We start from the raw sequence: 27,075 nt of genomic DNA, 5'->3' as shown, positions 1-27,075 counted from the left end.
GCTTGTTTGGAAGAAGAAGCAGCTTTCTGAGGAGACTGGCTGCACCAATTAGTTACCCCTCCTGCCTTCCCATTTCAGATTGCCCCCCCCCCCATTTCAAATCTCGAGATTGCTGACCAGAATAATGGCATAAATTAGAATGGTGGATGCTGTTGCAACTCTCGGTGAACAAGGTTCATATCGTTTCATAAACACACTTGCTCTATAATTTCCATGTCACATTCACTCAGCTTACTTGCCAAAGCCAGTGGTTACTACTTTTATCACTGGTCATGCTCTTTTCTCCTTTTTGCTGTGTCTTCAGTCTGAGCCATTCTTCATGCAGAAGCTGCCATGGTAGCACTAGTTTGTCAAATAAGGTACATCTACACTGTGTACTACTTTCAGCGGCCTGCAGAGTACATACAGTACAAACATAGCTATAAACAGATTGTGCATCCGATGAAGAGAGCTGTAGCTCACAAAAGCTTATGCTCAAATAAATTGGTTAGTCTCTAAGGTGTCACTAGTACTCCTTTTCTTTTTGCGAATACAGACTAACACGGCTGCTACTCTGAAACCTGTTTAGTTTATATATTCTAGAAATCCCCTCATAATTCATGGAGTCATAGAAATGTAGGGCTGGACAGGACCTCGAGAAGTCATCAATCCAGCCCCTTGCAACTAGGCACAAGCAAGTAAACCTAGACCATCCCTGACAAGTTTGTGTCTAACCTGCTCTTAAAATCCTGCAATGATGAGGATTCCACAACCTCCCATCATCCCTTCCTGCAGAAAAACCATGGAAAGGGGAAAATGATCCAGGGAAATATGTGTGTTTGTACTTCCTGAATTCCTGAGGCCTAGTCCTGCTGGTGGGATGGCAATTGCAGAGACGCCTGGAGGCATGGCCCTACCAGGTGTAATTCAGCTCCCAGTGAAGTCCCTGGGAATCTTTCTACTGATTTCAGTAGGGCCCAAATCCATTGATGTTCTAAGATTCATGGATCTTGAAGCAGCTACACAGGTGATCTGCCCCTCTGCACTACTCTTCGGACTCTCCTCTTCCACGGCACCATGGCTGATCAGCAGCCAGGCTGCCATGCCTGCCACCCGCCTCTGAGCCCTGGAACCCCTTTTGAGGGGGCTGACAGCATGGAATGGAACTTGTGGAAGTTAATGATTTCAGGGTCGCTATTAACTTCCATAAGTATTTGCCAGCAGGTTTCCTGGAGGAATGATGTGATGCACAGCAGCTGATCACCCAGTGCCACTACCTTCACTCAGCCATGCCCCTATCAAAACCCAGGGCCCTGACCATTGGTTTTTGCACAGATGAGGTTTCACAGGACTGGAGGGAACAGTTGGATGCTGCTTCTCTGGGTGTGTTTCCCACCATCTGATAGTTTTGAGAGCACTGAAATGGAGTTTCTGCCCTTCCCATGTCTTCTGCACCTTACAGAGGGAGGGAAAAACCAATAATTCTGCAAGATCAATATACGCAATGTATGAAGTCCTATTACTTGCCTTGTATGTGAAGTAGAAGATCAGCAATTTATATGGACATTAGATGAAGTTTCTTTCCTCTTGCGGTTTTGTGTTATAATTTTAAATGTTCTCTTATTATTTTGTTGCGTGACTATGCAGAGCTACCAGCAGGACAGTGGGGTGGGAGGAGGTATTGTTTCATATTCTCTGTGTATATATAAAGTCTGCTGCAGTTTCCACGGTATGTATCTGATGAAGTGAGCTGTAGCTCACGAAAGCTCATGCTAAAATAAATTGGTTAGTCTCTAAGGTGCCACAAGTACTCCTTTTCTTTTTGCGAATACAGACTAACACGGCTGTTACTCTGAAACCTGACATTTTGTATTAGCTTCCATTGCTGTGTGAAACTATCAAAGAGCCAAAGTACAATGAGATCAAGCTTCAAGCTCTGTATTCATTATAATTGAAACCTACTCAAGCTTTATATTGGAATTATAATGAAACCTGTCCTTCAGCAGTCTCTTTAATGAGATTGCTCAACACACAGGCCAAGGCTACGAAATGACACTTTTTGAACTAGAAGAAAGTAACTCTCAAACACAAACCATAAACCAACATGTTAAAAATGGTAACAAAATCCTTCAAATACAAAGCAATTGTAGAGGTCTGAATAGAAAGCCCACTAATTTTGCTAATGGGGGATGGGGGATGGATCACTTGATGATTACCTGTTCTGTTCATTCCCTCTGGGCCACCTGCCATTGGCCATTGTCAGAGGACAAGATACTGGGCTTGATGGACCTTTGGTCTGACCCAGTACGGCTGTTCTTATAATAATGGATCTTGCTATCAGCTAGTGCAGAGGTGGGCAAACTGCGGCCCGCGGGACCATCCTGCCCGGCCCCTGAGCTCCCTCCCCCGCTGTACCCTGTCCCCCACAGCCTCAGTGCACCGCGCCGCCAGCTCTCTGGCCCGTCGCTCCTGTCGGGCAGCATGAGTGGCATGGCTGCCTCCGGCCAGGCAGCAGGGCTGCGAGCTCCTGCTGCTCTGAGCAGCATGGTAAGGAGGCAGGGTGCAGGTGGGGGTTGGATGGGGTGGAGGTTTTGGGGAAGCAGTCAGGGGACAGGGAACTGGGGGGTTGGATTGGCATGGGAGTCCCAGGGGGGCTGTCAGGGGGTGGGGGTGTGGATAGGGGTCGAGGCAATCAGGGGACAGGGAGGACGGAGGGTTGGATAGGGGGTGGGGTCCCATGGGGGGGGCGATTGGGGTGGGGATCCTGGGAGGGGGTGGTGAGGGGACAAGGAGCGGGGGGGTTGGATGGGTCGGGGGTTCTGAAGGGGGCAGTCAGGGGGTGGAAAGTGGGAGGGGGCGGACAGGGAGCAGGGGCCAGGCTGTTTGGGGAGGTACAGCCTTCCCTACCCGGCCCTCCATACAGTTTCACAACACTGATGTAGCACTCGGTCCAAAAAGTTTGCCCACCCCTGAGCTAGTGAGTCACTGGTATTGTGACACTGAGCTTTTGCTTTTCTTAACATAGAGAAATTGCAACACAATGCAGTAGCAATGTGAAATAAATGCCTGAAACCCCAGAGCTTCACTGTCACGGTGACAGATGGCAAATTAAAAAATATAATGTTTCTCAGATGGAGCAAGTCAGTGGAGCTATAGTGATTTACACAAGCTGAGAACTTGACCTTTTAGATTAGATGCTCTACATGCCCACAGATATAGATTAGGTGAGATAGACAGAAAGATTAAATACAACAGGTAAAATGAGAATTTTAATTTAGGAGCTCCATTCTGCTCTTTAGAAGATCCACACCCCATAACTTCAAAATATTGTTGGATCTTTGTGTGCAGTAGGAGCAATAGAACTGAGATCATAATTATGCTCTTTGATTTTTCTGGATCTGTTCTTGAGCATATAGCATCATCAGATCAAAACCCCTTTTAAATAAGGTCCATATTTAATGCATGTGTAACCCTACATTTTTGCATTTTCCTTGTTGTCACATCTTGGCTTTTCAGGCAATGAAAAAGGATTCCTAGTTAACATTACGTGGAAATAATTTGGCCCAGCATTATTTGAAGTTCACCTGGGACAGATTTGATACTTATTATTTAAAAAGAACCATCTGTGATTTGGTTAGAGCTTGGAGCATATTATGAAGAGGAAAGTGCAGAGAACACAAGGAGTTCTCTTTCCCTCCCTTGTACCTCTCTGTAGGCTCCAGACACAATCCTACTGTCCAGACACAATCCTACTGTCCAGACACAAAACTACTGGGGAATACAGGCATTGCTCTCTGCTACTGCCCCTGCAGGTGCTAACTAACCTAGGGAGGTAGCTCAGAGGGTATGGTGGGGCCATCTCTCTTATCTCCTTTGCACTGGTTACCACAGCTTTCTGGGCATGGAGAGGAGCATCCATGTGGCATGCACTGAAGGGGTGGCAGAGCTGGTGCTGTATCATGTGCTCTCTGGGAGTCTTCAGGAAGAATTCTGTCTGAGAATTATTCCTGGGGGCTCCTCGTGCAGCCTGGGTCCTGGCATCAAACTCACAATGGGGCCCTACATATATTTAATGAAAAGAAGACAATAATAACCAGTAATTTATGGCCAGAATGGCCTTGCTTATGGGTTGGTCTGTTTGTTGGATCATATTAAAGAAGTTCTGTATTAAAATCACAAATGAGTTTGATTCCCCAGGGTATTACTAATTAAGAGGTCTCTTGGCTTTTGGGCTCTTATTTTTACTGTTTCTCTCCCTCTGTGTGAAACTTGCAAGCTGCTAATTGTGTTAGTACATCCTAAGACAGAGTCTGTTCTCAAAGCAATACTTTGTAACAACAACTACTCACACAGAGAGAGACTCAAAGCGATACTTTGTAACAACAGAAACAGCACACAGAGACTCCCTGCCCTTTTGTTGTATTCATCTCACTTTGTAAACAATTGTGATTAAAATAGAGATAGAGGATGTATGTGGATGAATGCTTGGTGTGGATAATAACTGAATGATCAGGGAGGTAGGTGCCAGCGTCGATCGGCGGAAGAAGGCATCAAGTGGAAACAACCAGAGGACCCCTAGAGGGCAGACTGGAACCCACCCAACAGCCTCAAGGATGGGAGAACCGAAGAACAAGATAACATCTGGCAGCACAGAGCCATCAGGAATGTGCCATCTGCTGATTGATTCAGCAACAGCATAATGAAGCAATTCCCATAGACTGGCATAGGAATAAATTCCTATAAAAATGGACTCTAGAAATTGAGAACTTTGGGGTCTGATTCTGGAAACCAACTTCCAGGAGCATCAGATGAGCATCTGACAAGGCCCTGCTTCCTCCTCGTGTCCAGGCCACCTGGCCAGTGGCTTGGCACGAGCAACTCTAAGGCTGGTAACTATGATAACAACCTTGCAGAACCTGTGTGTGTGTGTATGAATGAATCTGTGAATAAATATGAAATTGAATGGAATGTTATAGCTATAACTAACTGCTTACTATGATTCTTTCTGTATTCACAATAAATGTGGCATTTTGCCTTTTCCCTTTCAATAAGATCCTGCTGGTTTTTATTTTATTGGTATAACATGTTAACCTATATTTAATAGTCAGTTCTTCACTATGAAAATGAATGCCCTAGCCCCCACTTTTGGAAACAGACGTGGGCTTCATTTTATAGTACAAAGCTTCAGAGGAGAGTCCAAAGCACAATGCATATGGTGCAACGGCACAAGGCCAAAGTCAGGATGAAGGCAGTGTTTATTGCTAATAAACAGAAAGTCCACATGTGCCCAAACAAATGCAAAATTTCAAAAACGTAGGTGCTGTTGGAAGTTGCTACAGTCACTGACATAGTAACAAAACAAAATCTACATCCTATCAGGAGGATTTCACGCTGGATATTTTCCCCCGCAGATATTTCACTTGTGCTTTCCAGGCTGGAAGGGACTTTGATATAAAATGACATTTACTAGGATGACAACCTGCTCCAGATTAAATCACAGAGTTGACATCACTGCTCCTCAGCTTTCCTAGCACCAAGCTGATGTTATTTCCCTTGGTGAATGACCTATAGACTATTCGCAAAAAGAAAAGGAGTACTTGTGGCACCTTAGAGACTAACCAATTTATTTGAGCATGAGCTTTCGTGAGCTACAGCTCACTTCATCCAATGTGATGCATCCGATGAAGTGAGCTGTAGCTCACGAAAGCTTATGCTCAAATAAATTGGTTAGTCTCTAAGGTGCCACAAGTACTCCTTTTCTTTTTCCATGAGTATGTGTAACTAAAATTGGCAACCCTATCCATGGGTCCTGCACATGCCTATCACAACATGCAGTATACCTCATCCAGTTAATTAAATGCCCCAATAACAACTATGTGGGTGAAGCCAGACAATCAGTACGCTCTCGCATGAATTCACACAGGAAAATGATAAAAAACAAAAACACCATATTATCCGAGGGCAAAGAGTTTTCACAAAACTATCACTATATCTGACCTCTCAGTCCTCATCCTCAAAGGAAACTTGCCCAATGCCTTCCAAAGAGGAGCCTGGGAACTCAAATTCATAACTTTGCTGGACACTAAAAATCCTGGTTTTAAAAAGGACCCTGGATTTTTGGCTTATTACAACAATCTGTAACCCACTAAACCCCCACAATTTTTTGTCCTATGATTGCAGAGTTGCTAACTGGCCATTTCACCTTGAATGTTCCCTTACAATATATGTTAACTGTTTATGCTAAACAATCTGTTTCACCTTGTGTTTAGCTGTGAGTTCTGAGTACCTTTCCCAGACCCGAAGAAGAGTTCTGTGTAGCTGCTCGAAAGCTTGTCTCTCTCACCAACAGAAGTTGGTCAAATAAAAGATATTACCTCACCCACCTTGTCTCCTTCAGAGTTTATCTGTTTCTGATCAGAAGGCTGGCTCTACAGTTATTGTTCAGAGATTATGATCCACACATCTTTAATTACATATGGGCTCTCTTTTCCTGAACCTTATTTCTGACTGATCATCCTTGTCGACGTCACGGTCTCCTTTGAGAACAGGACCCTGGCCTTCTGCGAAGCCCAAGCTCATAAGCTGGACAAATACACCCCCCTGGCTGACACCCTGAGAGCGAAGGGCTACGAGGTGCAGATGGATGCCCTGATTGTCGGAGCCCTGGATGCTTGGGACCCCTGCAACAAGCGTGTGCTGCAGACCTGTGGGATCGGTCGAAGCTACGCACAGCTCATGCGGCGCCTCATGGTCTCACACACCATCCGATGGTCCAGGGACATCTACATTGAACACATCACCGGCCACCGACAGTACCAGGAGGTGTGAGCTGGTACGACATCATGCATCCACTATGGGAAAGGGACTGAGAGACTTTTTTCATTGGACCATATGAACTGGAACCATAAACTCACTGAACATTAAATCCCACCAAATGAGGGTAAATACATCCTCATCATTGTATCCACTCATTATACTCCACACCTGAACATAGCCATTATACGAACAACATATCCCCATATCCCAGTGTCTGTACTTTGACCCGTTAAACTTTTAGCCCCAATTGGGGAGATTGCAGATTATGTATTCCTTACGCCACCCACTCCTAAACCGAATTTCGCACCCCTTGATAATCTGTACCTTATTCCCTGATAACCAGAAACTTCTATGCTTAAACTCTGTACCGTTTTCTTTTTACTTCAACATCATCTTAATAAAATTATTAAATCTGTTCTCGTTAAAGATGTGCTGAACAGTCATGAAGCCAGTAAATTGGATTGCACTCCTTCCACAGAGGCAGCGCAATGGTGCATACTGCATGTGTCCAGAGGGCAAGGGACTGGGCACTTGAGTGTAACAAAATGGGGTGTGTACCTAACCTGCAGAGGGAAAATGTGGGGCTTGTGAAGCCCAGAGTGGCATACTTGTACTGCCAGCGGCTAGTAGCTGGGGATATTTTCCCCTGGTGGGCAAAGACAAGGCTCCCTCCTGCTGCAAGCAGGTGATAGTGATTCACTCCAAATATCTTGGTTAACCCTGCAAAGTGTCAGACCTTCCCTTACTGCTCCCTGAGTTACACATGCCCTGAGATAAGGAGTTTATGCATTTCTTCTTCATCAAGATATATGTAGCTCCTGTTTTGCACCACTACTATTAAAAAAAAAAAGCAAAAGCTTGTGTGAAAGTGAAGAGATATCATAAATCTTTGCACTCATCATTCCCCTGGCCCACAGATTTAAAACACAAATTCTTTTCTTTTATTGAAGAAAAGGCTAAAAATAAGCTGTGTAGAACAGCTTTTGTAATGAAAAAAATATTAAATAAGTCAGCTTATTGTAAAATATGTCTTCCTTAAAAACCCATTAAAAAGCAGAGAAGTTCATATTTCATATGGATGGATATATACCAAAAAGTGCCCTGCTGATCAGTTTTTTTAATACTCTCTGCCCTTGTGAAATGCCTGCACACTTTTGTCCTTCAATCCATGACTGGAAAATGTCCTACCAAGATCTCCTTCCTCCTGACTTTTTACAAGTATTTTTAATAAAAACTAAAAATCCACGGTTCAGAGCTCTGTTGTACTGCCTCAGGCCTCCTCAGAACCCGATTCCAGTGTAGGATGTCTACTTTTTAAAAAACATCTTGTTTTATAAGCATACAAGGAGCAATAGTAATCCTCCAAAATAGGAGCCTGATTTAAAACCCATTGAAGTGAACGGAGAGCGTCCCTTTTGAATTCAGTGGCCACTGGGTTAGGGGCCCTGTGTGCCCAGAAGATATCTCCTTCTCAAGTATTTGAGCTCTGTAAGTATGTTACAAGTCCTTGTCTCACTTTGAATGTTAAGAAGAGAAGGCAGAAACTTTCTAAGGCAAAACCAATACTATGTTAAGGAGAGTTCTTTGTTTGGGCAGCAGGGATGGCAGAAGTTACTCAGATGTTTAAACAGAAAAATACTGTAATATGGCCCAGATCCTTAGCTGTACTGCAGCCATTTTGTGTTGACCTGCTGGCACAAAGGGACCCTGTAGACTTCTAGCAGACCATGGGAGGGTTACCCCAGTGTAGGGGGACCCCTCCAGGGGCATGGAGCCAAGGTAGTAGTAAGAGGTCTGGTCTGGTCTGGGTTAAGGGGATGAGGCCAAGGTGTTCTTGTGACCTATTGTTTCCTGGCTTCTATGTTGGCCCATTTTGACTTTTGGCAGCCAGTGCAAGTTAGCTCACACCTCAGACTGCTCTATCTCACACAGGGGACAAGATCAGTGCACTACTCTAAAGCCACCTTTGTGATGCCCTCTTGAGGTGCCCTGTGTGCCTCTTGGTCAGTGCTGAGGATCTGGCCCTGTACAGCTACTGTTTGCTGGTCTTTGGAACACATTCTGATAAGAAGAATTATAAGCAGGGAAAATAGTTGTCTCCATTTTAAAGCATACCACTTTTTCCAATCCAGTCTTTACAAACTACTCTCATAGGTTGTCTCTTTCCCAGCATTCCTTCCCTTTAACAGACTACTTCACTGACACGAGTTAGGAAACCCCTCTGGCTGGGGATGAGAAGCATGATGACAGGTACATTAAGAAAGTGGATGGACACAGGTTAGGATCATTAGGTTAGAATCCCTCTGTGCTGGAAGCTGGGTGCAAAGTGTACATTGATATACCCTGCCTTCGCTAAGTTGTGGCTTGGTCACTATTTGACTAAAGATGCAGAGGAAAAGTATATATATCGTATATGGCTGCAGCAATTGTGTTGTTAATTGGCCTTTCGAATTGGACAGATTGTATGAAATCCTGAGCCTTTGGCTAGGGCACACCCCCAGCTCTTTGGAGGATATTTTCAGTAGGCAATACTGCTTTTTATTAGATGCCTTCACCTCCCCATTTGGGCCTGTGATATGTTTAAAGACCATTTGTACACCAGGCGTAAGGGTGAAGTTGGCTTTGATGATTAAGAAAAAAATCCAACTAGTCATTCAAGTGCATCCTGCATTTTTTATTATGTAAATAATATATCTATTATTTCATTTTAAAACAGCAAGGCAAACCCTTGTTAGTGCACATGGCGTGTAACTGTCTGTCTGAATAACACAGCTAAATTGTGACAGGCTCTGCCCTGCGTAGGGGGACACCTTCTCTCCTGGCACTGCTCCTGGTGCACAGGGATAACAGATTAATCAACCATGTGCCCTGATATAGACAGGATGGAGTGGGAAGGGGGCGGGGCAAAGCAATGATCCAGTTATTTATCCTCCCACTTTTAGGCATCTCGCTCCCCAGTGGGGAAATGGAATGAACAACGTCTTCACTCCCCAGAACTCAGGGAGCGAAGGGACTGCTGCTGTGAGAGGACCTTGCACAGGCATGCAAGGAGGTAGATGAGGGGAGTCTTCTTGCACGTCCCTCTGCCCCTGTGCACCCGTGGGAGCGCTTCATAGAATCTGGCCTTGTATAGACAACTTTGCAATCTTTCTATTGCAAGTTTTCTACAGAAAGCACACAGGAGGATGGGAACACCCTTTCTAGTCATTCCAAGGGGTCCTGCAGGTGGGCCTGATGACTAACTGACACGGATCTTTTCCAAGCACACACATGGGAGCAAATGACTTTTTCTGTTATCTCTGTTTGCAAAACCGATGTGTCTAGAGTAAAGAACAGGGCTAAATTCAGCCCTGGTAAAGTGAGTGCCATTCTGGTACTGCAAGGGAGTCCCGCCCACTTATCCTGAGCCTGAGTCTGGCCCAGTCTGCACATGGTTATATAAGGAGTCAGTGGAGTCCGATTACAGTTGTTTGCCACCGATCTGTTGTTTACAAGTTAGAATAATTATTTTTAATATCTTTATATATGGCTGTTTTGCCCCTGCTGTTTAAAGCCCCAGTCCAAGGCCTATTCAAGTGAGTGAGGGTCCTTCTACCAGCCCAAGGTGTGCCCTCAGTAGTGTTATTTATTCAGTGATTGCTGTCTCTGGGGAGTAAGAGCAGGTCACCTGCTATCTTTGGTGGGAGGCATGGCCGAACTGCAGCCTCTACTCAAACCCTTGCTGTCTCCAAGAAAGGTGCTTTGTTAAGGGGCATCACAGGCCAGCAGTGGCCTCCTCTCAGATGTCCCTCCTGTGACCCGAGGAAAGGGCTGAGCTGCCTCACAAGATCCCTTCCATCTCTGAATGGGAAAGTTGATGGTCAGTAAATGATCTCTTACGCTTCCTTTGGATGGAGACAGCAGGCACCTGGTGCTCCTGGCTATAGCTGGGCCTAGAAGCAGAGACCATTTCAGGTGCATTTTATTTCCTTGGGCAAGCACTTAAAACAGCTGCCTATGTTCCTCATCTGGGATTGGATCCTGCACAGCAAAGGTGTCTATTGTTGTGTACGTAAGTGCCAGGTAAATAGTGATGAGTAGGGCAGGAAGCAAAGAGGAACCTGAGCCTGCATTATTGAGAATGCTGCAGTGTGACCTCTAGACTGTGTACAGTGGATTACACCTTCAGCTCCCAGCAACACTGGTGTAAACCTGGAAGGAGCTCTATTGACTTCAGTGGATTTACACTGGCATAAAGCTGGAGTAACTGGGAGCAGAATCTGGCCCTAGCCAGTGCTTCTCTTTCCTTGCGCCGGCACTCACAAATGCATTGGAGTGCAACAACCTTGTGCTCCCTACCGTGCACTCTTCAGACTCAGAGACAGGCAGGATCAAAGCCAGACTGTTAGTGATACACAGAATTTGAAAACAGGGAATAGGTCTTTGAACCACAGCAGAGCCCTTCAAGTGTTCCCTCCCTGCCTGAAAAGCAAAAGCAGCACAGCAATTCCTTTGGAAGGGGAAGGGGAATACACAGCAGAGATGAAAACAGAGATAAAAGTGATATTGCAAATGTGATCTCGGCCCCCGTTGGACCATTCTGTGGGGATGGAGAAGCGAAGCCCTACCACAGTCTGAAAATTCCTACATCAACAGTAGGCCTTGGTAATGCAAATCCCTTTGAGGGCACAGCAGGGAGCCCAAGTTATTGAGCTCCAGCACAAGTGTCAGGGAAGGGTGGTGTAAGGGTTTTTAAAAATGGAAGAAGACAAATAAAGTTAAGCCCGAAGTAAAGTCCTCTGCATTCAGTGGGTGTCTCATGCTCTTGAATGCCTGCTCTCTGACTCTCCAGGGTGTGGGTTAAAAAGGAACTGGATGTGGGGGACTCAGGATGGCAGGTTCTGGGGAGACAAGGCTTTTTCCCAAGCCTGATCAAGCTAATAATCAGACTTCATATTAAGGTTCTGTTTATATAGGGTTACCAAATGGTTACTATATGTTATAAGCATGTTGGAGTATGGGTTATCAATGATTATAAACCATTGTTATAAGCAATCACTTAACCTAACGGACTCTATAACAATTTATATAAAACACCTATTGACCATTTATTAACCCTTTATGAACCATTTTAAAATGGAACCTTCATATCAAATGCAACCAAGTTAATGAGGCTCTTAGCTACCCTTAGTCTTGCCATTAAGCAGGAGTAGTGTGGAAGCTGTACAGCCATGCTTTCATTGATACGCGTTCAGTTGTTCCTGCACCCAGCACCCTGGTTCCGTTAATCATTTTTTGCTCTATGGTAAGCATAACACACCCCACCTATGCTGGGATGATTCAGGTACAAAGAATTCAGCCTGATGTCTGGGTCCTGAGGAGGACCCATTTTCCTCTCCCTAGAGATGCAATCAATGTTCTAATGGTCACTGCCTTTCCTATCAGCTTCCAGAACAGAACAAAAAAGGGAAATGTGCTCACCCAGATGTACATAGAATAAATGGGATGAGTGGCACCAGTTGAGTTAGTCCCTGCCTTTCAAGGCATGTAGAGATTATAACCAATTTACTAAGTGTTAGTTTTTGTAAAACATTGATTTTGGGTTTTGATCTTGGTGCTCTTCCATTTGTAACCGGGAGTGCAGTACGTGTAAACTCACACAAGCAAAGTAATGAATTCCTAGCTAACAGTGCACTGCCAGAGCGGAAGGCTTTCTGAGCTGGGTGGCATGTTCAGATGCTGTTTGAGAACAATGCCCCTCTGCCGTGTACATTGGCCAAACTGGACAGTCTCTATGCAAAAGAACAAATGGACACAAATCTGACATCAGGAATCATAACATTCAAAAACTGGTAGAACACTTCAACCTCTCTGGCCACTCAGTAGAAGATTTAAGGGTGGCAATTTTATAACAGAAAAGCTTCAAAAACAGACTCCAAGGAGAAACTGCTGAGCTTGAATTAATATGCAAAGTAGATACCATTAACTTGGGTTTGAATAGAGACTGGGAGTGGCTGGGTCATTACACATATTGAATCTATTTCCCTATGTTAAGCATCCTCACACCTTGTCAATTGTCTACATGGGCTTAGATAAATGGGATTATCACTACAAAAGTTTTTTTCTCCTGCTGATAATAGCTCATCTTAACTAATTAGTCTCTCATAGTTCGTATGGCAACTTCCAACTTATCTATATGTGTATATATATATATATACATATATATCTTCTTACTATATGTTCCATTCTAATCATTTGATGAAGTGGGCTGTAGCCCATGAAAGCTTATGCTCTAATAAATTGGTTAGTCTCTAAGGTGCCACAAGTACTCCTGTTCTTTTTGTTTGAGAACAGAGGATACAGATTTATAGTTCACCGTCTGTGAATAATAAAGATAATGCAGGATTAGCTCCAGTGTGTATGGTTATGAACCTGTCTCCACAACAACGAGGTAAAATTATTGTTCCCTGCAAGGCCACAAAAATTCACCACTGGGCTTAGGAAGATACTTTATTACAGCTCTGCAGGTTTCCTTGTACCACACGACAAGGAATAATTGCTTTTGTTACATGTGAGAAAGGACATTTTTCACATATGTTAGTATCTGAAGCCCTACTTACCAACTTCATCCCTGATGTTTGCAAGCTCAACTGACAACTCCTTTTCTTTCACAAGGGCACTTTCATTCTGTTAAAAAAAATAAAAGTATATGTATAGTGTTAGGATATAGATATTCAGTCCTGTCTGTAAAGGCCTATACTTTAAGAATTTAGGTATACATTTATCATTTAGCTAGTTATAGAGGTATAAAAGAAAGAATCAAAATCACTGTCTGCCTATGTAAGGGCCTTCTCTCACTGTGACGTCTGAGGCCCTGGTCTTAGGCTAAGGCCTTTGGCTAAGCTGCAGAGGCAGCCATAAGTTGGGAAGCGAACGGTCACATCCTCACATTCCAAACTAGTCATCTTAAAATAAGGCAATCTGTGGCTGTTAGGAAGGTGATCCGATCTATCATCTCCAGAGAAAGGGAAGAGCCTAGAAGATGTAAAAGGAAATTTAGTTTGATAGTTTTCTGTTTGGTAAGAACTCACTTATCAATAGACACAGCTGGGAAACACTTATGTCTTTACAGATGTAGTTGTGAAATCCTCACTTCTGTATTGTTTTGTCATTATAGTTTCCCCTTTATGATTGTTTATTTGCATGGTCTCTGTCTGGTTCTGTGATTGTTTCTGTCTGATGTATAATTAATTTTGTTGGGTGTAAACTAATTAAAATGGTGGGATATAACTGGTTAGCTAATCATGTTACAATATGTTAGGATTGGTTAGGTAAATTTCAGTAGAATGATTGGTTAAGGCATAGCTAAGAATATTACTATATAAATTAGGGGCAAACAGGAAGTAAATTGGGATTCGAAAATAAGGAAAAAGGAACTTGGATTTAAGCTTGCTGGAAGTTCACCCAATAAACACTGAATTGTTTGTACCTTCTGGTATTGTTGCTCTCTGTTCATGCGAGAAGGACCAGGGAAGTGGGAGAGTGAAGGAATAAGATCTCTAACATCTAGATTTATCCCAGATAAGCACTTTCACATGTTTATTTACTAAGCTGGATTAGGTAAATTCTTCAGATCTAGTTTTGTAATTATTATGAACTAATTCTCTTTTAAAAAGAAAAGGAGTACTTGTGGCACCTTAGAGACTAACCAATTTATTTGAGCATAAGCTTTCGTGAGCTACAGCTCACTTCATCGGATGTAGCTCACGAAAGCTTATGCTCAAATAAATTGGTTAGTCTCTAAGGTGCCACAAGTACTCCTTTTCTTTTTGCAAATACAGATTAACAAGGCTGTTACTCTGAAACCTCTCTTTTAAAACCAACTGTGGAAGCCAGCATTGACACAATCATGTTTCACGGAAGACTAAGGAATACAATATTATATTTACACACACATCTGTATTTGCAAGTCAGTGTTTGTGCGTATCTGTGTTCCAGTTTGTGTGCACAGCACATATAAAATGGTATTAATGATATTCACATAGACAAACATATTTGTGTCCCTGCATATAGCAATACAGCTAGATCTAGATAGTGCAATATACACATACACATAAATTGGACTGTGTATATTAATATATTTATAGCATTATGTGTATAGTATACACAGTACACACACAAATACCAGTAATAACCCGACTTTCAAGTCTATATTTCCAGCTTTATGCATGGATATGGTACATTTTAATTAGACCAGAAGAAAAAAGACCACCTCAAAGAAGGAACCCCTGAATTCTTTTAACATACAACAAAGAATTAAGACAGACATTTAGCCGGAAGAATATAAAACATATTTATATTGGCAATACTAAGATGTCTCTACTAAAGAGTAAGGATTTTGGTAGCAGATATTTCATAAGAGCTGAATGAATCATGAGAGAAAGCTATCTGCAGGGAAATCCACAGGAGAGTGATTTAGTACAAGTGATCCCAGAGTAACAGCATGCACATAAAGCCACTTTTAAATTGGAATGTACCCTGTGATACATTAGGGAGGAGACAAAGGAACATATCCTACTGGGAACGTCACCAATGATTAGGAAAACTAAATCAAGCTACTATATAAATATGCCCCCAGCAAGGAGAGAACCAGAGTCTTTAAAAGGCACTACAGAAAAATCATATTCAGGGGAACATGCAAGGTAGTAGCAAATTCAATGGAAAGGAATCCCAGCAAGTAAACTGGTCAGCACTATGCAGGGCTGAAGGGAATCCAGGCACTTTAAGACCAGCTCAGCAGCAGGCACTATGAAACATATGGCAGAAAGCTGGTGATTCTGTAACCGATTTTTATTTCCCTGCAGTCCAACAGTTAACTGAACAAAAATTTTAACAGAAATACATGAAAAAAAAGATAAAATTAAGAGCTAGAGAAGGAACTTTCTATAAAAAGGGCAGAAATACCGATAAAAAAAAAAAAAGATTAATAGACTCCCCCTCCTGTCCCTGTTGTTTCTTCTTTAGCCTGCAGTGAGCACAATCCCTTTGCAACCTTCCTGTGCTCCTGTGTGTTCTGCTCTCACACTGCCTCTGTAATCAGCATGTCTCAGCAAAGCCTCTCCCACCCGGTGCTTGTCTCTATGACACTACACCATTTGACTGGTTTTAGGCCATCTTGGATGAACTGTAGCAAGCATTTTGAGAAGAAAGAAAAAAGGAAAATATATATTGTTCTAAAATCTAGGCCATATTTTAGAGTAGAAACCACATGTACATACACAAACATACAAATGATTTATAGTCTTAGAAAAGAGCTAGAAATAATTTTAAATGTGCTATTTTATGGTTGGGAGCAGACTGTAGTCGGGGTGATTCTGCAGCCCCTTTTCATTGCCACAGAACTGCAGAGCACCACAGTCCCTAAGAAATCCAGGGCCTGATTTCCATTCACACTTAGGTCACTTTACACCACTCTGGCAGTGTGGAGGGGCCTCAAAGTGGGAGTGATTTATATTTACATCCACTTAAAGGTCCTTTTTACTTGACTACAGCAGTGTAAAATGGCCTTAACTTAAATAATTCAGCTGGTTTAAACTCTTAGTAAATGTGATGGCGATATCATAAAATATCCAACACAATCAACAAGAATTAGAAGGTCCAATTTATCAGAATATATTATATATCTGCTATCAAATATGTTCCAACCATTAGTCAGTGAGTGTGATACTGTCACCACACTCACTTGTCTATCCACTGCTGCCAGGCTCTCTGTTACCACCCACTTCGGCTTCCAACCAGTGCTTTCATACACCAACCGGTGTATGTTCCAACCCAACCTTCCTCCTCCTCTTCTAGTTTGTTCCTCAGTTTTTGGGTTGGGAACCAGCAGCAGGTAAGCAGGTGGCACTGGGCACGCTACACTGGGTATCAGTGAAGGTTTCTGGAAGTGGGGAGACCAAGTGAGTTGAGATTTGTGACCTGCCCTGCCTATGTCCTGCACCAGACTTGGACTGAGTGGTACTTAAAAAAAAAATAATGTTCTAAACACTATGTGAATGAAAGGACAATATTTACTGGCTAAACTTCTATAGCTGTTAAGGTCAGTTTATGCCATAGGGCAGCGTTTCTCAAACTGGGGTCCGCGGACCCCTGTGGGTCCCTGAGGGTACTCCAGGGGGTCCGTGGGCCCTGCTGAGAAACTCCTCCCCATCCCTCAACTCCTCCCCCTGCCTCCCAGCATGTCGGGGAACACGCTTCCTACCTGTCCCAGCTCCGTTCCGCTCCCGGAAGCGGCCAGCACAAGCGGCCCTGGGGAGCCTAGCCACTATGGATGTAGAAGCCCTCTACACCAACATTCCACACAAAGATGAACTACAAGTCATCAGGAAAAGTATCCTCGATAATGTCACAGCAAACCTGGTGGCTGAACTTTGTGACTTTGTCCTCACCCATAACTATTTCACATTTGGGGACAATGTATACCTTCTAATCAGCGGCACTGCTATGGGTACCCGAATGGCCCCACAGTGTGCCAACATTTTTATGGCTGACTTAGAACAACGCTTCCTCAGCTTTCATCCCCTAATGCTCCTACTCTACTTGTGCTGCATTGATGACATCTTCATCAACTGGACCCAGGGAAAGAAGCCCTTGAGGAATTCCACCATGATTGCAACAATTTCCATCCCACCATCAACCTCAGCCTGGACCTGTCCACACAAGAGATCCACTTCCTGGACACTACAGTGTTAATAAGTGATGGTCACATAAACACCACCCTATACCGGAAACCTACTGACCGCTATACTTACCTACATGCCTCCAGCTTTCATCCAGACCACACCACAAGATCTGTTGTCTACAGCCAAGCTCTACGATACAACCGCATTTGCTCTAACCCCTCAGACAGAGACAAACACCTATAAGATCTCTATCAAGCGTTCTTACAACTACAGTACCCACCTGTTGAAGTGAAGAAACAGACTGACAGAGCCAGAAGAGTACCCAGAACTTACCTACTACAGGACAGGCCCAACAAAGAAAGTAACAGAACGCCACTAGCCATCACCTTCAGCCCCCAACTAAAACCTCTCCAACGCATCATCAAGGATCTACAACCTATCCTGAAGAACGACCCATCACTCTCACAGATCTTGGGAGACAGGCCAGTCCTTGCTTACAGACAGCCCCCTAGCCTGAAGCAAATACTCACCAGCAACCACACACCACACAGCAGAACCACTAACCCAGGAACCTATCCTTGCAACAAAGCCCATTGCCAACTCTGTCCACATATCTATTCAGGGGACACCATCATAGGGCCTAATCACATCAGCCACACTATCAGAGGCTCGTTCACCTGCACATCTACCAATGTGATATATGCCATCATGTGCCAGCAATGTCCCTCTGCCATGTACATTGGCCAAACTGGACAGTCTCTACGTAAAAGAATAAATGGACACAAATCAGACGTCAAGAATTATAACATACAAAAACCAGTTGGAGAACACTTCAATCTCTTTGGTCACTCGATTACAGACCTAAATGTGGCAATTCTTCAACAAAAAAACTTCAAAAACAGACTCCAACAAGAGACTGCTGAATTGGAATTAATTTGCAAACTGGATACAATTAATTTAGGCTTGAATAAAGACTGGACATGGATGTGTCATTACACAAAGTAAAACTATTTCCCCATGCTTATTTCCCTCCCCCCACCCCACTGTTCCTTATAGGTTCTTGTCAACTGCTGGAAATGGCCTACCTTGATTAGCACTACAAAAGGTTCCCTCCCACTCCCCCCACCCCCTCGCTCTCCTGCTGGTAATATCTCACCTTACCTGATCACTCTCCTTACAGTGTGTTTGGTAACACCCATTGTTTCATGTTCTCTGTGTATATAAATCTCACCACTGTATTTTCCACTGCATGCATCTGATGAAGTGAGCTGTAGCTCACGATAGCATATGCTCAAATAAATTTGTTAGGCTCTAAGGTGCCACAAGTCCTCCTTTTCTTTTTGCGGATACAGACTAACATGGCTGCTACTCTGAAAGGTGGGGTGTGTAGCTAACCTGCAGAGGGAAAAAGTGAGGCTTGTGAAGCCCAGAGTGGCATACTTGTGCTGCCAGCAGCTAGTAGCTGGGGATATTTTCCCCTGGTGGGCATAGACAAGGCTCCCTCCTGCTGCAAGCAGGCGACAGTGATTCACTCCAAATATCTTGGTTAACCCTGCAAAGTGTCATTACACAAAGTAAAACTATTTCCCCATGTTTGTTTCCCCCCCGCCCCCACTGTTCCTCACACGTTCTTGTCAACTGCTGGAAATGGCCCACCTTGATTATCACTACAAAAAGGTTGGGTTTTTTGTCCCCTCCCCTCCCCCCGGCTGGTAATAGTTCACCTTAACTGATCACTCTCCTTACAGTGTGTACGGTAACACCCATTGTTTCACGTTCTCTGTGCGTATAAATATCTTCTTACTATATGTTCCATTCCATGCATCCGATGAAGTGGGCTATAGCCCACGAAAGCTTATGCTCAAATAAATTTGTTAGTCTCTAAGGTGCCACAAGTCCTCCTGTTCTTTTTACACCACTTTTGTTTACTAGAGTGAACAGTAAACCCATCAGCATTGTTACATGATATTTGTTTTGCAGTAATGCCTGGAGGCCTGAGTCAGGACTGGAGACCCCACTACACTAGGCAGCGTGCAAAGTTTTGTTGAATAAAACACACAAAGAGGTGAGCTGAACTGGTTGAGAAGTGTATGGGTATGTTCAATGCTCCTCTGCTTCCGCCAAGCGCTCTCTGTTGGTGACAGTATACTGGCAATCTTGAGTGCTGTTTCCCAAAGCAGCAGCCCTGAACAGGATCCCCTTTATGCAGAACATCACAGCAATAGCCAATACCGGTTGACTAACACAGTGGGGTCATTTTAAGAAGAATTTTAATGGTGATACAGTCAATAGAGATGTAATAGATTTGTGGGGGCTGGAGGGGCAGGGCTGCAGGCAGAGTGTGAGGGGGTACACTGGCTATTTTATTGCCAGGTACACTGCTGAAGCTGGGCAGCACTTACTTGTCTCACCAGCTCTCACCTTTTCAAACAAAATCTATTTAATGCAAGGAAGAACTACATAAACCAATGATAAACACATACATACATACATACCAAAGTCAGACCGACACTTGTTATTATTCTACTTAAATGAAGACACTGAAAAATAAGTAAATAATTATGACGTTTTTGCAAAAAAAAGAGAGAGTGTTAAAAATGGAACTTCAACAAATTTCTGCCAAGTTATTTATCTTACAGTTAAAATTAACAAAACTAAAATAAAATCCCGTGATGAAACCCAGCATGAATGAATGCATAAGCTCTCTTCATAGGATCATTTTATGCTAACTTATAACTTGAAGTGGTGAAGGAGTTCACATACCTGGGGTCCACAATCGCAGTCAACCTTTCACTTGAAATGGAACTCAACGTTTGCATTGGAAAAGTCACCACAACAATGTCTAGACTGAACAAAAGGGTCTGGCAAAATAACAAATTGACAGAACACACAAAGATCTATGTGTATTGTGCATGGGTTATCAGCACACTTTTGTATAGGAGTGAGACATGGCCTTTTACGCTCATCAGGAAAAAAGACTCAACAGGTTTCATGTGCGTTGCCTTCGTTGAATCTTTGGAATCTCCTGGAAGGACAGAGTCACCAACACTGAGGTGCTCAAGCGGGCCAGCACACCCAGCATGCAAACACTCCTCATACAGAGACACCTCCACTGGCTTGGGCATGTGTGCCAAATGAATGATGGGTGCATCGCAAAGGGCATCCTCTATGGCCAATTGGCATTTGCAAAAAGACCCAAAGGATGCCCCAAATTGCATTTCAAGGTCATGTGCAAGCAAGACTTCAAAGAAATGGACATGGATGTGAACAACTGGGAAGATCACACTCAAGACTGCAGCCTTTGGAAACAAGAGCTTAACAAAGGTCTCCGGAGTTATGAGAGGAAGCCGTCCAGCTTAGCAGAGGGGAAAAGAGCTTGCAGAAGGCAGAGCCCAAAGGGTCAAAACATCACCTTTAAACGTGACAGATACGGCAGAGATTGTGTCTCTTGAGTGGGTCTCTTCAGCCACAGATGCCATAACACCAACTGAGTAAATTCTTTACCTCTCAGGGGAACATATCCATAGTCTCTCGAGATTGAAAGACGCCTGCTACTACTAGAGTGCTAGGCATAGAAGACATAGGACTGGAAGGGACCTCTTGGGTCATCGAGTCCAGACCCCTGCTACCACAGGCAACCCTGTCATATGGTCCTGTTCATGAATTTATCAAACTCCATCTTAAAACTAGTTGTGTTGTTTGCCCCCACTATTCCTATTGAAAGGCTTATCCTACTCTTGGAGATGACTGATATATTGATTACTCTTTCCAAAATAAAAACGTTTTCTCTGAATGTGTTATGCTCTCTGAGTACAGAGGATGTGCAATAACTAGACACTGGGTTCACCCATATAAAGACCACAGTGCTACCACTCTTAGCATCCCCTGGGCTCTGCACTGTCAGTAACAGCCCAGTTTATTTATTGGCCAGAGATTTCTGACTGCCTTCCTGGATCTTGTTTAGCTGTTTGCTGGATGTGAGATGTGTAGATTAAATTCAGTGCCAAATTTTAAAATACCCCTCTTTGAAAAAGTTTTTTTTCTCTTTATTAGAACAATGCCACATACATTCAATTTTCCAATTCTTTATAAACATCCTTGAGAAATAGCCCTTGATTTCCTTTGACCCTTTAACTGATGGTTTAGAGATTCGCCTTTGGTTTCTCTCTCTGACAGAGGAGATAGGTATGGCATTAGCTAATCTTCATAACAACCAAGAATATCCTGGATGTGCAGTGAACTCACAAATCCCTGACATGTTCTATTATCTTAATTTGCTTTGTCCGTGGTACATTATGTGTTTGGACTGGAGATATTTGTGAGACCAGTGTAAATACTACACTAATATGAAATGAAAAAGCCTCTCTTCATCTTCATCAACACGACTCTACTCAGAGCCACTACTTCAATCCTGGTAAATAAAGCCAGCAAATCAGAGATTCTAGCACCAGTTAAACAAAACAGGACTGCAAAGTCAAACTGAATCCGATGAGAAAACACAGCATCATCACATCCAGTGCTGAGGTTCAGTTGGGTCTAGTGTCAAAAACATCACTACTTTTACATAACTCCCCAAAACAAAAGCTAACGTCTGCCACAATAAATGTGTAAGCATCAAAATGAACATGACAGACCACTGAATTAATCCACCCCATTAATATTTATAGCAACAAAGAATATGTAACAGAAGACAAAGGAACAATCATGCTCCCTAGCCCTGAGCCTTAATAATCAAGCTTCATGACTAGAGGGCTCAAGGGATTAAAGGGATCTGTAGCCTTTTCTTCTCCAGGTCACCAGTTTGAACCCAGCCCCCCCCCCCCCCCCCGGTGACAGCGGCCAAGGGCCAAATTCAGCTCCAGTGTAAAAAGCTCCAGTGTAAAAAGGCCCAACTCCAGTGAAGCCAGTGCCACATCTCACGGTGTTTCCATTTCCACTAGATGAGAAGGGAATAAAACTATGAGCCTGATTGTACATTCCTCACTCAATCAAAACTCCCTTTGCACAGATTCCGACCTCACTTACATTGCTGTAAATCCAGAGTAACTCCAACAGAGTGACAAAAAAGAAAAAAACAATTCATCCAAATAAATAACAGCGGCTAATCACAGTGATAGGTTATGTCACCATCTGTGGTTAAGTGACTTGCAAGCTCAATTCTGCATCCAGGTACCAGGATGACTGGGCATTTTTAAAATGCCTTGATATGACAGACAAAGAGATGCACTATATTTATACCAGGGACAATGAAATGAGACACTGGGCAATTGGAAATTTGCCTCGTTAAGGCAGGCAGGATTGGGACCAAAGCTTATGGAGCCTGTTTTACACCAGTGTAACTGCACTGATTTCAACAGAGTTACACCAGGGTAAAGCTGAAGAGACCCACTGGAGAAACAGGCTCTCCATGGAAGCAGCCTCTGACTCCCTTGTATTCACGCAGCCTTATCAAGTGTGATTTTTGTTTTTGATAATTGTATTTGTATTGCTCAGAAGCATTTGCAGCTACATCCTATGAAGTAATGCACATAGTTACATTGCACATATTATGGACTAGTGCAAACTAAAAATATGGTCAAGATGTAGACGTAAACTGGAGTAATAATAATCATTATTATTATATTTACCAATATTGGTCTGTATCCTGTGACCCTTAGTCCTTATTCAGGCAGAAGTGTTGACTTCCAAAGGGATTTGCCCTGGAGAGCCTCTTATCTGAGGATCTCAGAGAAATACTAATTATTAAATCTCACTGCACCTTGTCAGGTTGGTAAATATTATTGTTCCCACTTTACGGATGGGTAAAATTACCCAGAGAGAGGTGTAGAGAATTGCCAGGTGCTACTTGGGAAGTCAGCAGCAGCTGGGAACTGAATATGGGAGTCCTGACACCCTGTCTGTGCTCTTTCCTCAGACCATACTCCCTTCCGCCACAAGGTCTTTAAGAAGGACACTTTTGGTGTGTTATATTCCAAGTTATAACCATACATGTAGTACCACCCTGAGCATTTCTTCCATTTGAACTATACCTAGTACAAACATGCATTGCACACAGATGCTCTATAGCATTTGTGATTATAGCCACTGTTTTACGTCACCCCTCTGCACCTATTGCTTTGAAAATATTTCAGAATGTTTTAGTGTGGAAATGGTGCTTAGTCACCATTGTGCTTGAGTCACAGTCACTTGGAGCAAGGTCTTATATTATCATTGGAAGGGCAAGCAGACACATTCATAATACTCTTACAGCAATAAATATTTCAGCTGATTCTTGAAGACGCAATAATGAAATCCCATTGCAACTGATGTTCATAAGGACTATCTTCCTTTCCAAAAAGGGGTGACTTTAAAAGTGCCATTTTAATCATACTAGATAGCAGGCAACCTCCCCCCATAATTCCCCTTAGGTTAAAGTTCCCAAGCAGAACTGATCACCAGGATGTTCCCCGGTGACTATATTTTAATGAGTTTTATATTAAACCATATATTTTCCTTAACCTGGCAGGCAACATACCTCAAGCTATATTTGAATGTATATTAAATAAATGGGAGGCAGGGAGAGCTTTTCATTAGACCTATTATACGGATCTTTCAAAAATCCAGCCTTTTATGAAATATACTGTACCAGCAAGTGTTCCTGCCAAGATATTTTCTATTAAGCAAATTAAAATCATATGTACATTCCCTTCCTGTTCTGTATATGCTCAGAAATCTAGGCAAGTGTCCAAAAGAATAGTATGACGAGCTACATGTTAGAACTGACATACAAATTCTCTCCCACATGCTATCCTCTAACTACCTGTGGCTATGATCTTGCTCTTGGTATTGACACATGTAACACAGTTCAGATCAGTGTTCAAGGTTTTGCTTGTCTACAGATTCACCCTGACAAAGGAAAATATATAGTTTGCCTTGTTTCTTTTCTAATGGATTCTATAATGTCAGAAAAGGAGGAACAATAGAGAGGTAAAATCTTAGGACAGCATGAGAATGAATAATCTCTGCAAGTGAAAAGCTAACTTTAAAACTCCATGCAGGGATCCTGCATAACTCGAGCTCTGAAGGTCTATGAAAAATGTATGAAAATCATAACGACAAATCAAGGCAGCTGTAACTAGAGCCCATGTCCCTGGTACCTTATTGTTTTATGAAAATGCAATTGTCACTTTGAGACTGCAGGATAAAATTATGTAAGGCACTGCAGTGTATGTGAAACCAATGGTTTGATTTGATACTAATGAATGAGAAGTCAGCACATTCTAAATAAGATGAGCATTACACCCATTTTAGTTACGCCAGGCACATTACCTACATTAGCTAGAGGAAGGAGCACAGATTTAATCAGCGTAACGGCTAGCTCTCTGCCCTTTCAATGAAGCATAAAAAGGAAGATGCAAAGTACCGTCTTGTCCAGGCACTGAAGGCAGTAATAAAGCTTGCAGCAGCACTGGCCCATCCTGGCAGGCTTGCTGAAAAGGAAACCAGCTTCATTCAGAGTGAAATTCCCAGGCAGCAGTAATGTCACAAAAGGCAGGTGCACACTGCTGCAGGCTGCCACAACTTGCATGTGGTCCCCTCAGCTACCTTATTTCTCTTAATAACTTCGGGAATCCAGAAGAAGGAGGTATAGGAAGAGGAGGCGGAGCATGCAGAGAGTGAGCAGCGTGTCAGCATCCTGATGTAAGAAGGGAGAGTCACTTTGCCACTAGAAGGTTCAGAGTGAGGCAGATCAATAGAGACACAATAATAGAGCCTTTATGAATTTCATCACCCTCCGAGGACAGCCAGACTTTCCCTGCAAACTAATGGCCATCAGCTTGCCCTACTCAAGCCTCTTCAGCATTATGATCTGGTTTATCTGACACGTTTGCCCACAAAAGACAGTAACGAAGAACACAATAACATGAATGTATACAAGCAAAGCAAAAAAGGAAAAATATTTTGAAACTTAACAGAGTAAGCACAAAATACAGTGGAATCTAGCTGCGGATCCATGTTCCCCATAAAAGGTGGGTCTTTATTGTCCTGGTCCTCAAAGTTACATTGAGTTATTTGCAATGATGATAATAATAATACTGTGCAATTATATACTGCCTTTAATCCAAACATCTGCAAATTCTTTATAGATTCATAGATATTTAGGTCAGAAGGGTCCATTATGATCATCTAGTCTGACCTCCTGCACAACGCAGGCCACAGAATTTCACCCACCACTCCTGTAAAAATCCTCACAACTATATCTGTGCTATTGAAGTCCTCAAATCGTAGTTTAAAGACTTCAAGGAGCAGAGAATCCTCCAGCAAGTGACCTCTGCTCCATGCTACAGAGGAAGGCGAAAAACCTCCAGGGCCTCTTCCAATCTGCCCTGGAGGAAAATTCCTTCCCGACCCCAAATATGGCAATAAGCTAAACCCTGAGCATATGGGCAAGATTCATTCTTTCTTACAACATTGCTGTACCAGAAGGACGCACTATTTGTAGGGTTGTTGGGCGTCCATATTTCAACTGGAACACCCAGTTGAAAAGGAACCCTGGCGGCTCACCAACTGGGCCATTAAAAGTCCGGTCAGCAGCGCAGCGGGGGCCCTGGGTTATGGCAGGCTCCCTGCCTGCCCTAGCTCCGCGCAGCTCCTGGAACTGGCCACCAGTCCCTGCAGCCCCTAGACGCATGAGCAGCCAGAGAGGCTCCGCGTGTTGTCCCTGCCTTAGAGCCGGCTCCACAGCTCCCATTGGCCGGGAACTGTGACCAATGGGAGCTGTGGGGGCGACGCCTGCGGGCATGAGGGCAGCACATGGAGCCTCCCTGGCTGCTCATGAGTCTAGGGGGCTGTAAGGACCTGGCAGCCACTTCCCAGGAGCCATGGTAAGTGCCGCCGGGATCCTGTACCCTGAAACCTCTCCCATACCCCAACCCTCTGCCCCAGCCCGGAGTCCCTTCCCACACCCAAACTCCCTCCCAGAGCCTGCATTCTGCACCTCCCCAACACCCCAACACCCCAAACCCCGGCCCCCTCATCCCCAGCCCCACCCCAGAGTCCACACCCCCAGCTGGAGCCCTCACACCCTTGCAGCCCAACCCCAGCCCAGAGCTCCCCTGCACTCCAAACCCCTCATCCCCAGCCCCACCCCAGTGCCCACACCCCCAGCCGGAGCCCTCACCCACCTCCTGCAGCCCAAACCCCTGCCCTAGTCTGGTGAAAGTGAGTGTGGGTGGGGAGACTGAGCAGTTGAGGGAAGGGGGATGGAGTGAATGAGCGGAGCAGGGCATTGGAGAAGGGGGGTAGGCGCAGGGCCTCAGGGAAGGGGTGGAGCAGGGGTGTTTGGTTTTGTGTAATTAGAAAGTTGACCACCCTAAGATTTGCCCTGTTTTATGGCTGGGTAAACTGAGGCACGCTGTTGTGCTATGCTCAGTGACACACTGACAGCAAGTCAACGGCAGAGACAGGAACAGAAGACTTTTGGACTCCCAATCAATTGCTTTAACCACTAAGCCCTCTGTGCGGGTAGCATGATGCAGTGTATACGACCGTGGCTTGGGATTGGGAGACCTGGGTTCTGTTCCTGACTCTGAGACTGACTTGCAGTGTGCTCTTCAGGGCCAGATTTCCCATTAGGCAC

At 43.8% G+C, this 27,075-nt stretch overlaps 1 protein-coding gene across 1 annotated transcript in view; it reads right to left on the bottom strand.

Moving 5' to 3' along the window:
* MTUS2 (microtubule associated scaffold protein 2) overlaps positions 1-27,075 on the bottom strand; it is a 288,663-nt gene that overhangs the window by 30,755 nt on the left and 230,833 nt on the right. Inside the window, exon 7 of the mRNA XM_077806292.1 lies at positions 13,395-13,461. Within this exon, the coding sequence (XP_077662418.1) occupies positions 13,395-13,461 (67 nt within the window). The remainder of the gene's footprint in view (positions 1-13,394; positions 13,462-27,075) is intronic.

This window comes from Eretmochelys imbricata, chromosome 1 (genome assembly GCF_965152235.1).
Source record: "Eretmochelys imbricata isolate rEreImb1 chromosome 1, rEreImb1.hap1, whole genome shotgun sequence".
NCBI lineage: Eukaryota > Metazoa > Chordata > Testudines > Cheloniidae > Eretmochelys > Eretmochelys imbricata.
Note: the sequence above shows the minus strand (reverse complement) of the source record. Positions and strands in the feature narration are given on the sequence as shown.